Below are 16,517 nucleotides of genomic sequence, written 5' to 3'. Positions count from 1 at the left end.
TGTAGTGGGGTGGGTGTTGGGGTTGTAGTGGGGTGGGTGTTGGGGTTGTAGTGGGGTGGGTGTTGGGGTTGTGGTGGGGTGGGTGTTAGGGTTGTGGTGGGGTGGGTGTTAGGGTTGTAGTGGGGTGGGTGTTAGGGTTGTAGTGGGGTGGGTGTTAGGGTTGTGGTGGGGTGGGTGTTAGGGTTGTAGTGGGGTGGGTGTTAGGGTTGTAGTGGGGTGGGTGTTAGGGTTGTAGTGGGGTGGGTGTTAGGGTTGTAGTGGGGTGGGTGTTAGGGTTGTAGTGGGGTGGGTGTTAGGGTTGTGGTGGGGTGGGCGTTAGGGTTGTGGTGGGGTGGGTGTTAGGGTTGTGGTGGGGTGGGCGTTAGGGTTGTGGTGGGGTGGGTGTTAGGGTTGTGGTGGGGTGGGTGTTAGGGTTGTAGTGGGGTGGGTGTTGGGGTTGTAGTGGGGTGGGTGTTGGGGTTGTAGTGGGGTGGGTGTTGGGGTTGTGGTGGGGTGGGTGTTAGGGTTGTGGTGGGGTGGGTGTTAGGGTTGTAGTGGGGTGGGTGTTAGGGTTGTAGTGGGGTGGGTGTTAGGGTTGTGGTGGGGTGGGTGTTAGGGTTGTGGTGGGGTGGGTGTTAGGGTTGTAGTGGGGTGGGTGTTAGGGTTGTAGTGGGGTGGGTGTTAGGGTTGTAGTGGGGTGGGTGTTAGGGTTGTGGTGGGGTGGGCGTTGGGGTTGTAGTGGGGTGGGTGTTAGGGTTGTATTGGGGTGGGTGTTAGGGTTGTAGTGGGGTGGGCGTTAGGGTTGTGGTGGGGTGGGTGTTAGGGTTGTAGTGGGGTGGGTGTTAGGGTTGTAGTGGGGTGGGTGTTAGGGTTGTAGTGGGGTGGGTGTTAGGGTTGTAGTGGGGTGGGTGTTAGGGTTGTGGTGGGGTGGGCGTTGGGGTTGTAGTGGGGTGGGTGTTAGGGTTGTATTGGGGTGGGTGTTAGGGTTGTAGTGGGGTGGGCGTTAGGGTTGTGGTGGGGTGGGTGTTAGGGTTGTATTGGGGTGGGTGTTAGGGTTGTAGTGGGGTGGGTGTTAGGGTTGTAGTGGGGTGGGTGTTAGGGTTGTGGTGGGGTGGGCGTTAGGGTTGTATTGGGGTGGGTGTTAGGGTTGTGGTGGGGTGGGTGTTAGGGTTGTATTGGGGTGGGTGTTAGGGTTGTGGTGGGGTGGGTGTTAGGGTTGTATTGGGGTGGGTGTTAGGGTTGTAGTGGGGTGGGCGTTAGGGTTGTGGTGGGGTGGGTGTTAGGGTTGTGGTGGGGTGGGTGTTAGGGTTGTATTGGGGTGGGTGTTAGGGTTGTAGTGGGGTGGGCGTTAGGGTTGTGGTGGGGTGGGTGTTAGGGTTGTAAAGTACGTGACTGAGAAATGCATTGGATGATGACGATGATGGCAGGATGATGATTGCTGTTGAAAAGAGGACGCAAGACTATTAACAGTGAAAGAGGGTGGAGCTGGAGAAGGGACACGTTCATTAGAGAGAGAGAGAGAGAGAGAGAGAGAGAGAGACTGACTACCGGCGTGTGGATGAGAGAACAGGAAGAGAGAGAACGAGGGGAGGGAGGGAGATGGAGCTCAGAGGGAGTCTGAGAGCTGAACGGAGCTGAGCAGAGTGTGTTTAGCCCAGTGAGTGCTCTCTCTCTCTGTGTGTGTGTGTGTGTGTGTGTGTGTGTGTGTGCATGAGAGAGGCGTCTCTCTGTGGACTCTACCGCCATACTACCGTCCGTGTCCTCACTGCCAGGTGAGCCACGGCGCAGGAGAGCGAGACGGAGACGCTGCAGGCACATCCGTCTGTCGTCCTCAAGCTTCCATTCCGCGCGTTCCATCATCGCAAACCGGCGTTCCTGCACCCGCTCCCTGTCGCCGGTCGAAGAAGCGCCTGCAGAGCACTCCCAAGCCTGCATGAGCACACATGCATGCGTGCGTTGCACCGCTCGCAAACATTCACACTTTGCTGAGAACTCAGGGCTCTGAGCTTCACCGCGGTCGGCGAATGCCGTTGCACTTTTAGCTGGCTTTGCATTGCAGTGGTCGAGTTAAGAGCAGCCTGTGTTTTTGCGTGTGGGACTCTGTTTGTGTGTTTGTGAGCAATTCTCAGCATGTCAAACATTGCCACACTGCCACTCGCACATTTAGTTAGGAGTGGTGTTGAGATATTGCGAAAAGAAAGCAGTACCTGAGGACAGCGGAGCCCCGGAGCGCGTGTGAGTCCCAGTATAGGCATGTTGTGTGAGACCAATAAGGACCCATAACTGCTGCTGCTGCTGCCACAGATAGGAGGGAAGAAAGTCAGAAGAACAAGAGGCAGGTGAAGAAACGGACCGTCGTACCATACCGCTGCTCGTTAAACTCGTTCAATCAGTGTTGGATTGAACACATACCGCTGGTCCCCAGCCTCTTGGTGTGCAGGTTGCCTGGATCCCTGGCTCCCGGGGAGCGAGGGAGGGAGGATTTGGTACAGGGTGATGAGGCCGGAGGAAGACCCAAGGAGGGATGAGGTTGTCTCCGTCGTGTGGGCAGGAGGGCTATATACAGCGGGCCGCCCCCCCCACCACCACCACCACCACCACCCTGCGGCGTTGCGTTCCGTTTCCGCCGCCCCCCCGCTGTGAACGATGCAGGTGCTACAGATTGTCAAGGAGCTGGTGTCACCTTCCAGGCGCAGGGCAGCAGCACGCTTTGCAGGTGTGTTGTTGTTGACTCTTTTAACCCGGAACGGGGCGGGAACTCCCTTTTTTGGTGTTTTTAAAGCATTATGTTATACTTTCAGCTGTTGGAAAAAATTGCAGATCCACAAGCTCGTAAGTGCGGCACTCGGTGCCGCGCTACGAGCTATTTTTGGAAAAATCGTGAAAATGTGGCTTCAAATATATATATTATTTCAGAGTGAACCTTTTTAACTCGAATCTTTGCTTCGGGGGGGGGGGGGGGGGGCCGATTACATACAATTTTTGGGGGTCCTTGACATGAAATATTGAGCACCACTGATATAGAAGCATCAGTTATTTCAGAAAACTGTCGCTGCTGTATAAGACTTATTTTTTTTTTTTAAATATCGACGTCGGGCCTAAATGGGTGTCCCGCGCCACCGATGACATTTTCTTCAGCCCCGCGATCTGTACATGAACGTTGCACGGCCGTCGACTGTGTTGGTCGTGTAGCACAGTGATTTGTATCCACACTTTTACTGGGCTGTGTGTGCTCCAGTTCCTGTTGATTTCATTGGATATCATTGGTCATCTGACCTGTTTCATTGGCTTTCATTGGATCAAATTGACAGGAACTGGAGCACACACAGCCCAGGAAAAGTGTGGATACGTATAGGGTTGCATGTCAAGGTCTAACTCTGACTTCCTATATACTGTGTGCCCGTGTGACTTTATTCTGAGATAATCGAACATTCCCGTGGCACCACCGCCACCGCTGTAATAGCTCAAGTTGCTCTGGGAGGCGTGCTTGTGTGTGTGTGTGTGTGTGTGTGTGTGTGTGTGTGTGTGTGTGTGCTGCCTCTGGTGAGTGGTGAATAATGAATAATGCCCTGGGGGTAATGGAAAACTCTGTGAACTCTGACCCCGACGCTATATACTTTTATCGCAGTTGGCCTCAAGTTTACCCCCCCCCCCTTTTTCCTTACCTAGAGGAAAAACACCACGGTTGCTCCTGAATTAGACTCGTATAATTCAGTGGACCGTTTACGGAAATGTAGTGGGGCGGGTTCATATAAACACTGCTGGACGTTCCTCCTACGATGTTGTTGTTGGAACAGGTGGGATGTTGTTGCAGGGGTAACCAACCAGGGGTTCGCGAGCTACCAGTCGATCGCGGGAACGTTTCCAGTCGATCGCGAAGTGTCAGACCCATTGGAATAATGTCAGTGCCGCTTGTCACATGCAAATTAATTTTGAGCAGAGCGCTGTGGCTCTGAGTTTGAGAATAGACCCCATCGTCCAAGGGTGTGTGTGTGCGTGTGTGGTGGGGGGGGTGGTATCTTAGCAACACTGAATGATCTGTCCCATTGGTCGTGTGCTCGTATCATGAGCCAATGGCTGCAGCTCTGAGCTTCCCAGACCCAGGTTCACATTTCAACTATTCTACACTACACAAGCCGTAAAGAGAACTGACAGGTCAGCCACAGGGCTGCTACCATATTAGCAGCTGTGAGCGCTCTTCTCTTCTCGTGAAGAAAGCAGGACAGAGTTGTCAAATAAATCCCGCCGTCATTCATACTGTATTTATTCTCCGACCCGACATTAAAATACGGAACAACGTGCGTTCATTACGGGGCTCGTGACAGGCTGCAGACACTTGAGTTGGGACTACTAGCCGATAGCGCCGCTGCTCCTTCAGTTTTCGTTGTTCGTTGGTATAATATTTTTTTATTATTGGGATTTGATCATTGATGCAAATTCTAAACATATGGATGCAGCTGCAAAAGTTGTGTTGCTTAAAGGAATGCATAGTTGCGTTCTCCTCAACTGCTGCGCAGCAACAACAAAAATATAAAAATGAGAAAAATATACTGAATAATGAATATACCAGTCTGCAATGCAAACTAATAGGCGAGTGCACTCCAGGGCATATGCAAAGGGAAAGAATGACTTCTGTCCGTGACAATAATCAATGCTACAGTTTGAATTCTGTACACATGCACACATAGAGCAAAAAATATGATAAATATGAAATATGAAAACTTGTTGAAGTACAACGCATGAGTCAAGTAGCTGCTTTTGTATGAAACCCTTTCCTCTTTACTGAGCCTACTGTCATTGAACTGCTGTCCGATAAAATGCAGGATGTGTTTGCATTAACTTCAGATATTTAAATGGAGATTATTGGATTAGTAAGTGACTGTCACCTGCAGGTCAGAGCTAAAGAGAAGGAATTTTGGTCTCTTGTGAGCAGAGAAGTATCCCCTGATTGTGTCGTGTGCACTGAAGCTGCATGCCTATTTTGGTTCCACGTACTTATGTGAAATGGCCTTTTCACAAATGAAAATAATAAAATCCAAGTTTAGAACTCGTATGACTGACTCACATCTTAATGACACCCTCAGACTGGCAATCACTAAATATGAACCAGATTTCAAAACGCTTGCAGATAAAGTGCAGTCACAGCAGTCTCATTAAAGGTGGGCTGACCCTGAGAGTATGTCACCATATCTGTGCAAATATATATGGTCATGTTATGCCTATGTCATTTGAACATCTGCCAATGTGAATATTCATTGAAATGAGAAACAAAATATTTCTAATACTAATTATTTCTAATTTGTCTTAATATTATTTGACATTGATAATATAACTTACTATAAGTATTTATTCTAATTTAAGCTTTAGTCTTTGTGTGGATGTGTGCACATGCATTGAGCCTGTCAGAAATAGCAAAAAAACAAGTGTTTTTTCTAACACGTTTTAGTGGTAGATCTTGGCTTACAATTGGGAATAAAATGGGCTCTTGGGCTTGAAAAGGTTGGTTACCACTGATTGTAGAGTGTTTTAGTTACCGCTAGCGCCTGCGCTGCTTACGGAGCTCGCATATAGCGGCTCGTTGCTACCGCAACGCAGGTGTGCCGTTAATGACGGTAACGCACATCCTCGGCTCTAATATTGCAATTATACCACAGTTGGTTCACCTACTGTATGTGACGTTAATGAGCACCAGTATGAGTACCAGTAGGGGCGCTGTTGTGCCAGAAACAGAGAGAGAGAGACAGTGCTGCACGGTTGCCTGCTAATGAGAGAGAGAGAGAGAGAGAGAGAGGGGAGTTGCACCACTCAGTTCACACGGGTGTGATTTTTTTATGTCTTGATTAGGTGTGCGTGATGCTCGTTTGAAGCACAGGTAGAGAGCTATTTCTCAGGAGGAGATTGCCTCCTCGAAACTACCTGTGCTGTAATTATTAGTTAATTCTAACAAGCCTCAAAATCCCCCCATTTCCACCACCGCCACCTGTTCGGCTATACCAGCTGCCAATGACATTGTCGAATTCAACCGAGAACTGTCCATTTTCTCTCTGTATCTCAAATGTGATGTACTCCGCCATCCTCCGTCGTCGTCCTCTCAATCTGCTCCGAGCGTCGCCCCGTCTACTTGAACTCCAGCCGTCACAAGGAGGAATGTCACTTATCTTCTCGTTTTGAGGATCATATGGATGTCCTGATGTAACGCTCACAGCCATCACTGCTAAAGCTCCTGATCACAGGGCTGCTGTCTGTCTGTGTGTGTGTGTGTGTGTGTGTGTGTGTGTGTGTGTGTGTGTGTGTGTTGAAAGCTCCCGAGCACCAGGTAGCCGGTGTGTAATCAGCGCTAAAAGGCAAACGGCGCTCCAACAGAGAGAGCCCTTACTGGTACCCCGTTGTGCTTCTCCATCGATTGCTGTCCTCGTGTAGTCGAGGTGCCTTGCTTTGCGCCGCCTGCCATTTGGCTGCCATTTTAATCTCTTTCCATCGACCCTTGCGGAGAAATTCTCCACGGGCTGCTTTCCTCTTAACTTGGATCAATGCAGACGGATTTAGTGACGCCCCCCCCCCCCTTCCCCCCCTCCCCCCCAACAAATACAGGACGCTCGTACCTGCTGCACTCGACACTGCGCAAAAAGCAATGGAATACGGATGAGTTTATTACAGGGAAACTCCCGTTAAACTTTCCAACAAACTCCGGTGAACTCCCGAATTGTGCCATCACACCTGTATAATATATTAACTGTATATATGCCCCGCTAAACTAGAGGTTTACGCCGGGCAAAATACACAGTGCCCATAATTGCCCTTTGACTCCTCTTTTCACGCAGTGTTAACGCGAGCACACGTGCAGCTGTGTATAGACGGAGGTGTTGCGCCCGAGGCGTGACGTTTTGGCCAGATGGTCTTGGTGTGTGTGCACACATGAGCGTGGCACACTGTTCCTCATGTGAGAGAAAACGCTAGGCCGGGGTGGTAATATATTTGTGAGATAGCTGTGTGTGCTAGTATATGATAACTTGTAGCTTGTACAGTCCTACTGTCGGCCCCCTGGCACAGTAGAGCGACGGCAGTATAATGCAACACAGGCGTATATAAGTGGCATCTTTCTAAATGACAGCTTGCCAGCCCGGAGAGTCGTCTTTTTTCTGTCCTATAGGGAACAGAATATGAATAGCCCTAGTCCAAACGCTCCCGCTGAACATCGGTTTATATCGATTATCGTCCATATATCGGCAATTCATAATTGCATTAATCCAGACCATTTCCTATCGCCCCCCCCCTATAGTTCACTATCCCTCCTTCCACAGTGATGAGGGCCCCCGCGCCACTCATCGGCCCCAGGCAGGGCTGAAATCTATCTGCCATGTAGCAGCTGGCATCTGGCCACGGTGTGAGGCCACGGCAGTGTCTGTATACAGTGAGGAGAAACGAGGAGGACAAGGCTGGGTTTCTAACGAGACCAGTGCGGCCCTCCTGCTTCCTCTGCCAAGCCGCATTCCTCACCCTTCCTCTCCCTCGCCCCCACACCGGTCAGCAAGCAAGCAGCACCACTATAGCCGCTCACTATCTCTCCTTCTTCTGCGTTATTAATCAGCGCCGTTGCCGCTGTCTCCTTTCTCACACTCTCATCATTTCTTTCCCCCTCTCTCTCTCTCACACACCCCCATCATTTCTCTCTCTCTCTCTCTCTCTCACACACACCCCCATCATTTCTCTCTCTTTCTCTCTCTCTCGCGCGGCGTCTCTCTTTCTCCCCGTGGTGGCATCTTAACGACCGGAGGAAAGAGGCTTGGCTCAATTATTCAAATGATGCACCAGCATCTTTTTAAACGAGCACAATTTGTTTTTTTGGGGAGGGGGGGCTGTGCATCAAGTTGAAAAACAGCCTTGTGTGATTGTGCTTTTGGCGTGCTTTCTCTTTGTGTGGCAGGCTGCTCTCAGTGTCTGTCTGTCTGCCTGTCTGTCTGTTTGTCGCCGGGTGCAGTACTTAGTTTAGACAGTTTTTGGTTTGGACTAGTCATTGGTTAGACCAGTCAACTACAACCTATCTCAAACCCTCACCCTAAACCTAACCTCCCACGGGGCAGCACACCTAAACCTATGACTAGTCTAAACTAAGTATGCACCCCTCTCTAGCCTATACGTACTCGGCTTCAAGGAACAGTCACATTCTGGTTAGTTAACGGGGGGCCGGCAGATTGTCCTGTTGCCCATGCAGGAGTAAAGAGCCCATCCCATGCACAGCATCTTTTCAAACGAGCACAAAGTGACCTCTAATCTATCTCTATGGAGACTAATTTGCCCTTTTTTTGGCCTCCATTGTTAGGTATGCCCATATGATGACCACAGATATGGTCTAAAAGTGTGAAAAACATGTTTTTCATTTCAATACGCCTTTAACTGCTTCACACGTCCTCTGTCTGTCCCTGCAGTCTGTCCCCCCAGACCTGGACTCCAGTTTGTGAAATGACACATGGCACCGTGTGTCCTTAAAGGGACACTTCACCCCTTTTGCACCAGATCTGATTTTAAGGATGAAGAAACACTTTCTTTCTTTTTTTTTTTTTTAGATATTTCAGTATTTGAAAGTGTCCATGATGTCACTGTGGCAAATAAGATCTGGTTGCAAAAGGGGTGAAGTGGCCCTTTAATGTTGATTGTACTGTAGGTGGCTGGCCCCCGCTGGCCACACTTTGATCTCCTTCAGAACCGGCTTGGACCGTTTGAGCAGGGCGATGTAATGTACAGTATGCTGGTCTTAACTCAACGGAGGTGTGGCCGCTTTGTATGCACTGCGATGTTTGTGTAAACGAGGTCCAGTGTGTTTTCCCCCCATCTAGTTGTAAAGTCAACATGTCGGTATAATGTGGGGCAAACTTCGGATTTGCGTGAAAGGGCTATATGTACTACTTCTCCCTTCCCAGCTGACCGAGGCGTTGTGGCAAACGAGACTACAATTTAATCTCAAAATGTTGTTTTTCCTGCAGTGGTTGGTTTCCCCAGGCTATATTTTTAGAGTTCCACGAGGCTATTGTCTCTGCATCAGATGGAGCGCGGTGTCTCTCTGCGCTTGCGTCGCATCCGGTCTCTACCCGAAAAGGTTTTCATTAGATTAGGTATCAGATGGCCTTCTCTAGCACAACAAGCTACCCTTTTATCTCTCCCTCTATCTGCTTTCTTTCTCTATTGCTCTCTTTAGCTAGGCTTTGTTCTATTTCTCTCTGACTCTCCAGTCCTGCTACCTCGCTTCTTAACCCATTTATTTAGACCCAAGGCCGATTTCTAAAAACGACGCCTGGCTTCTAAAACCTAATCTAAGGTTTTATGAAAGCCTTCAAATTCTTAGATCATGTTGCTATAGAGAGTCCCAGTCCTACCAGGGCCCAGGAAATGATTCCCCGTTTATTTTCCTCATAGACATTTCAAAAAGTATTTATTTAAAGACCTTTTAAGCCTCGTACAAAGCCAACTCCAGTTGTGAGAAATCATGACAATTATTTGTTCGGGCCGAACAAATAATTAGAAAGAAGAAGAAAACGGACCCTTTTTTTCTTGTTTTTCTTCTTTGTAATTATTTGTCATGGATTTGTCACAACTCGAGTTGGATTTGTACGAGCCAACCAGATATATTGACAGTCATGTGTAGAGCCATCCAGATATATTGACAGTCATGTGTAGAGCCAAACAGATATATTGACAGTCATGTGTAGAGCCATCCAGATATATTTTCAGTCATGTGTAGAGCCATCCAGATATATTGACAGTCATGTGTAAAGCCATCCAGATATATTTGCAGTCATGTGTAGAGCCATCCAGATATATTGACAGTCATGTGTAGAGCCATCCAGATATATTTGCAGTCATGTGTAGAGCCATCCAGATATATTGACAGTCATGTGTAGAGCCATCCAGATATATTTGCAGTCATGTGTAGAGCCATCCAGATATATTGACAGTCATGTGTAGAGCCATCCAGATATATTTGCAGTCATGTGTAGAGCCATCCAGATATATTGACAGTCATGTGTAGAGCCATCCAGATATATTGACAGTCATGTGTAAAGCCATCCAGATATATTTGCAGTCATGTGTAGAGCCATCCAGATATATTGACAGTCATGTGTAAAGCCATCCAGATATATTGACAGTCATGTGTAGAGCCACCCAGATATATTTGCAGTCATGTGTAGAGCCGCACATACATATTGGCCAGAACAATATGTCTGTACAGAGCAAGCGGGTTCATTACACTTACAGTTTACAATTTAGGCATTTAGCAGACGCTCTTAATTCAAAGCGACTTACATTAAGCAAGAACAAAAAAGCATAGGAATACATCACATATATAACATGCATTTATCATGAAACATGCGTAAGCTAAGAACATAACTAGAACATATCTATATAATGACACTATACATATAAACTATATACATACTATAATATGCTGTACATAATTTACTATGAAGTGCTATGACTACATACAATGCAATTATTGTGCTGTCTTGCATGCATGCACAAATGCTATCTAAGTCATGATGGAGTCTGAAAAGGTGCGTTTTCAGACTACGGCGGAAGATTGGGAGTGCTCATTAGCTCAATGGTAAAACAATGTCAGCACTTGCACAGTAAACCGGGTTCAACCCCGGGGTAGAAGGGGACAGTTACACAGTGCTGCTTTAAATTATTGAATAAAGTTCAGTTAGTGTTTATTCATCTATAAAAAAATCATTTTTTGTTCATTTTCTTGTCTGCTTATAAGTTCTCGAATAGAATAATTTTTTGCGACAAATCAATGTTTTTCAAATAAATTGGAACATTTTGGCACTTTTTGACAGAATATCGGTCCAAATGTCCAATCGGGATCAGCATCATCGGACCACAATATTTGTCATCGGTCAGTCAGACTCTAGTCACTCTAGTGGAGCAGTAATTATACACTGTAGTAATTATACCACTGACGGAGCATCAGAACAAGCCACTGTTGTTTGATTTATGATAGATTATCGATATATGATGATGATGCATCGTTGATGTACAGTACTGTATCAATGTCACAGTCACACTATGAACTAGTAAGAAAGAACTGTGGATTTTAATTGGCAAAGAAAAGTCATTGCATGCTGCCATTGACTGTCCCAAGACACCCTGTCAGAGCTGCCTCCCACTCAGGTCTGGCGGTTGTTCTAACGTCTCCCCTGGGGTAGTCTGGCAGTGGCAGTAGCCAAGGCGATGAGATTACGATTAGATCTAACGTCTGGCGGCTATTACGCGGACAAACCCAGGACACAACAAAGAGTGACGGACATCTGTTGTGACAGCCCAGCCAATCAGATGTTCCCTGGCAGAACCAGGACATGGCTGACATGTGATTCAGACCCTCCGGTCACTGGAATTGATGACGTAAGTATAGGGCTGATGTGAGACGTATACCAGGGATGACCAATACTAGTATCTCTTGCCTCCAGGGCCAGTTGTGGGTCCCCTTGTGTAGTGATTGCCCAATTGATTCAATACTTGTCTCCAGTGGCACTATTGATCTATTCAATTTCACGCTGGTGTCAAAGCAGTGTTCAAGTGGTCTTCTTTTCTACGCTCGTACACTCGCAACAGCCCTCGTTTACATTTTGCTCTGGAGTCCGAGTGTACTGTCAACAACTCGACAGATGCTCCTTGTTTTATTCACAACCGCGTTGGGTACGGGGGTGGTTTTCTTTAGCCATTCCTTGGTGGTTTCATCTTGCCTTCTGTTGCCAAAGTGTGCCCACACAGTTTCCATGCTGCCCACCTGGTCGTACGAAAGCACTGAAAGAAATGACGCTTGCAGGAGTTTGGCTGAATGATGGCCCTAAAGAAAGGTGGAGAGCCGTGAGGAGAGAGAGGGAAAAGGTTATTTTCTTTTCGGTCACTTATTCTGCCTCTCCAGTATTAACTGAAGTGTGGTCGTTCAACGAATACACAGCAGTCAAAGAAATTATGACTCATCCCGATACAGAGACAGTCATGGCGGCAAGAGAGGAGAAAAACTCAACTTTTTATCCTAAATGAGTTTATAGCACAGGCAGACTTTTCACAGACTAGACTCGGAGCATGTCTGAAATATATGTCAGAGCATGTAAATATGAGATAAATGCTTAAACATGTAGCTATAGGTTTAATGTTAGAGTCCACTAAAGTACCAAGTACGCCTTTCAAGCCTGTTTCCTCAACTCAATGTTTTCTACAAGACATCCAAAACCGGTGGGTCAAACTGAACAAACGACAAAACAATTTTCAGATTTTCCATATTGCCAGCAAGGTGCTAACTAGGTGCATCGTCCCATAGACAGCCCATTCGTTCAAACAGAAAAGTCCTGTATAAATCTGAGTTGTAATATAATGAATTATGTAATGTAAACATGCTGTATGCATAAATTATGTAATATAAAATATGCTGTAATTGCAATTGTGAAATGGTGTCTTATAAACCCATGAGGGTTGGGCACAAAGTGTGAATGACACGGAAATAAACAATCATCATCATCATGTATTAAATGACATCAAACTCATCAACATTGCAGCTGTTTGGAAAGCTTGAATTATCCTCTTTCAATCTGCACAAAAATAAGACGATTAGAGGCAGAGTGCCCCTCACTTCACACGGGTGTGATTTTCTTTCTCGAAATATTGGAGTTTGGAAACACTCATTTTTGAGGGGTTTAATATACAGGTTTAATGTTTGTTTTTAGTTCAATGTTTGTTTTAGAAACGCCATTGACGGCCCGGGCCGTGGCTCAGCGGTCCGTCCACATTTACGTCATATTGTCCCTCGTTACGTCATATTGTCTCTTTATTGTTAATGACATTTGCAACACTAAAAAAAAAAAACACTCAAAAAAATAACCTGCGCAGAATGTATTGACGGGAAGTAGCTCATAACATGTCTACGGTGGATTTTCATGAAACAAAGAACTTTACAGATTGAAAAAGGATAATTCAAGCTTTCCGTACAGCTGCAATGTTGGTGAGTTTGACGTTGTTTAATACAATTAGAGAGGCTTACAGAGACTTTTCTGTCCATCCGTCGGCCTGACGGACGGACGCCTGTCCCTCCCCCTCTCGCTGTCGATATGCAACATCAATATGACTTTACACCACAGCCATTTTATAATGCACTTTTAATGGGAGCGGTTTATCATCAGGCTGTCATTGTTGGCAGGCACACATCCCCACCACCACTCATTGTTGGCCTTGTCTTTCTCGCTTATCTCTGTCTCTCTCTCTGTCTCTCTCTCTCTCTGTCTCTGTCTTTCTCTGTCTCTCTCTCTCTGTCTGTGTCTTTCTCTGTCTCTCTCTCTCTGTCTGTCTGTCTCTCTCTCTCTCTCTCTCTCTCTCTCTCTCTCTCTCTCTCTCTCTCTCTCTCCCCCCCACTCATCTTCCCTTCTTCCCACTGTTACACTCTTTTACCCTATGACGTCTCTGTCATTCCCTCTGACTCTCTTCTTCTTCTTCTCTCTCTCTCTTGCTCTCTGATGTGTAAGACAAGAATGGGGCCTGTTGTTTTGTTTGTGTTTGGGTGTGGAATGTTGTGAGTGGGACAGACTTGCTCCTGAAGTGAGATCCCCCCCCCTCTCTCTTTCTCTCTCTCTCTCTCTCTCTCTCTCTCTCTCTCTCTCTCTCTGTCACTGTAGCTAACAAACAGCAGCATTGTAGTATTGTGAAAGGAAGCATATAGGCCCTCCAACTCAACATCTCTGATCTCACTTGTCGCACTTGTAGCCGTCTGGCATCTTCTCAGTCTGTCGTTGGTGGTGTAACATTGTCAGGTTATTTGTTTGCTTGGTTATGTTGTTTGTTTTTTGGGGTTTTTTTGTACCGGGCCCAGTGGAACTGGGATTTGTAGTTTAATGTAGTTTTTTTTGTTGTTGTCACTAATGCGGATGAAGGCTCTAGTTCTCCCTCCGGAGGACCTGCTGTGCAGCGTGAAGGGAGGTAAGTGACAACATGTTGGCCAACAGGGTGCAGTTTGGTCTCATGTGACACAGCTGGGTTTCTATTGTAATCCAGGACACACCTGCGGACGGTTACATGGGTGTGTTCTGTGCAGGTGTCATTTCAGTTTGAATACACATTACATATTTCAGTTTGAATACATGATACACACACACACACACACACACACACACACACACACACACACACACTGTATACTGTACAGTATCTTGCTGCTCAGCGGGAGTGTTTGGAATAGAGCTATTCATATATTCTGTTCCCTATGATAGAAAAAAGATGACTTTCCGGGCTGGCAAGCTGTCATTTAGAAAGATGTCACTTACGCATGTGTTGCATTATACTGCTGATGCTCTACAGTGCCAGGGGGTCGGCAATAGGGTTGTAAGTTACAAGTTAGTTATCATATACTGGCCCGGTTTGGCCAGTGGAAAAAATGCCTTGAAAATGTAATAATCGTAAGTCTAATTTCACAATAATGTGCAGTAACTGCAAGCCAATATAAACCAATCAATAGCATTGTCAGAATTTGTCTTAATTTCTAATTCATCCATTTAGTAGCCAATAATTTAACTGTAAGCCAGGTTTTTAAGACCTATTGTCTTATATGCTTAAAAATAAAGAACACAAAAAAAAGAGCTTCTGACTAATGTTCCGGGCCAGTGGTTATAATGGTGGGGTCAGTGATCTGGAAAATCCACTGGCCTGGAGGGTCCGGAGGGCCAGTGCCAAATTTCCCTTAAAGGAAAATGTCATCACAATGCAATATTATTGTCACAATATCTAATGAGATAATGAAAGAAAATTGTGATATATATATATATTTTTTGTCCATATTGCCCAGCTTTTAGTCATTAATATCCAGACTAATATTAAGCCTGATGGAGGGGAAAGGAACTGGTCGGAATAACGTGTTCCTTCCACACGCTACGTCCGCCCGGGGAAACTCTCCCCTGTCAGGTGAAAAGATGCAGCTTGGACTCCTCATGCATAGAAGGAAGCATGAGGTCAGTCCGCTGCCCCCCCCCCCCCCCCCCCCCCCCCCTTAGGTAGGCAAAGGAAGTGTAGCGCCCAGGATTACATTAGATAATTGACACTGGGTGATTTATTTTTAATAATAATGATAATATCCAGACTGGGAGTCAGATTGTTGTTTTGGAAGCGTAGTGATAGTGGGTCTAAATTGAATTAGCAGAGAAGACGGTCTCTGATTATGACTCGTGCATGTGTGATAGATAGAATATAATATGTATAACATATAACAACATGCAGTCATGCACAGTTTTCTTTTGTTGCTCGTGTGTGTGTGTGTGTGTGTGTGTGTTTGTGGAGTGTACATGTGACAGCAGAGCTACATTTTCCCATTTTCATCGTCCACAAGATGTAATTTAATTTGTGTATTCATTGGACTCATGTGGTGTAGAGTATGTTCACCTTTCTTTTAACAGCCACGGGCCTTTTGATTCCAGTAGACGGAATCAAAAGATAATCACTTGATTGGTGTGTGGGCATGGGCAGTCTGCGCACTGATGGGCTGTGTAAAGTGTGGAAGCAGGGTTTTGTTTAGGGCAGGGTTGAGGGGTTATAGTTACTGACTGACTGGCTGGCTGTGGCTGGTTGTAGCTGTCTGGTTGGGTGTCTCAAATGGCTGGCTGAAAAATATTCCTCCTTCTCTGCAGATAGCAGCTACAAGAGCGAGATACAAAACAGTGTTTTTTTTTCGTCGACTAACTACTACTGTTTTTCACTGACTAAATAAAAACGAAATAAAAACGAATCTATGATGACTAAAACTAAGACTAAATATACTGACAATTTCGTCAACAAATAAAAACTAGACTAAAATGTTAGGAAGGGACTAGTGGACAAGAGATCCAGTTTTATGCTGAGTTGCATGCTGAAAATAGCAGATATACAATCTCACAACGCGTCGCAGATTGTATATCTGCTATTTTCAGCATGCAACCAAAGTGTAAAATATGTCATTACAACGACATCAAGGCCTTACAAAACACATTTTAGTCGACTAAATCAACTCTACATTTAGTCGACTAAAACTAGACTAAACACTAGAACTTTCCAGGTGACTAAAATGTGACTAAAACGAAGTGAAAACTATTCAAGAGACTATGACTAAAACTAAAATAGAAATTTGCTGCCAAAAACAACACTGATACAAAAGAAGCCGTCTGAACTGAGTGGTTCCGTGCTGCGGCACCCTGGGGGTCTGCGACGCATAGCCAGGGGTCCGCGAAATAATTCAGATCAATTCAAAAATGTGTTTTTTCTTTGCCAGTGAATTTTGGTATGTGTGATATGTGAGTTGAAAAGGAAGGGATGTCCGCACACTGTTTCTCTGCTCCCAGGAATATTATTTATTAAACAACGTGGGTCTTCGTCAGGTATCTTCGTCAGACAAGGGTCGAAACATTGTTTAATAAAGAATTTTCCTGGGAGCAGAGAAACAGTGTGCGCGTGCTTCCTGTTGGATCCTATCTCTGCTATGTGAGTTTACCATAATCACAGTAATCCTTAATCATATTCCATCATTCAGG

General features: G+C 46.0%; 1 protein-coding gene across 3 annotated transcripts in view; it reads left to right on the top strand.

Moving 5' to 3' along the window:
- The window catches only part of usp6nl (USP6 N-terminal like), an 86,911-nt gene that overhangs the window by 29,533 nt on the left and 40,861 nt on the right, over window positions 1-16,517 (top strand). The window contains exon 1 of one of the 3 annotated variants that reach the window (XM_080756893.1): window positions 1,814-2,695. The exons of 1 other annotated variant lie outside the window; for it this stretch is intronic. In XM_080756893.1, the coding sequence (XP_080613019.1) occupies window positions 2,626-2,695 (70 nt within the window). In that variant the 5' untranslated portion in view covers window positions 1,814-2,625. Of the gene's footprint in view, window positions 1-1,813; window positions 2,696-13,775; window positions 13,945-16,517 lie in introns of those variants that run through there. One more of the 3 variants, XM_080756894.1, reaches the window with a different exon arrangement.

The sequence above is a fragment of the Protomyctophum bolini genome (assembly GCF_963924005.1).
Source record: "Protomyctophum bolini genome assembly, chromosome: 23".
In the NCBI taxonomy this organism is placed as follows: domain Eukaryota; kingdom Metazoa; phylum Chordata; class Actinopteri; order Myctophiformes; family Myctophidae; genus Protomyctophum; species Protomyctophum bolini.
This window is presented reverse-complemented; position numbering and strand designations above follow the sequence as displayed.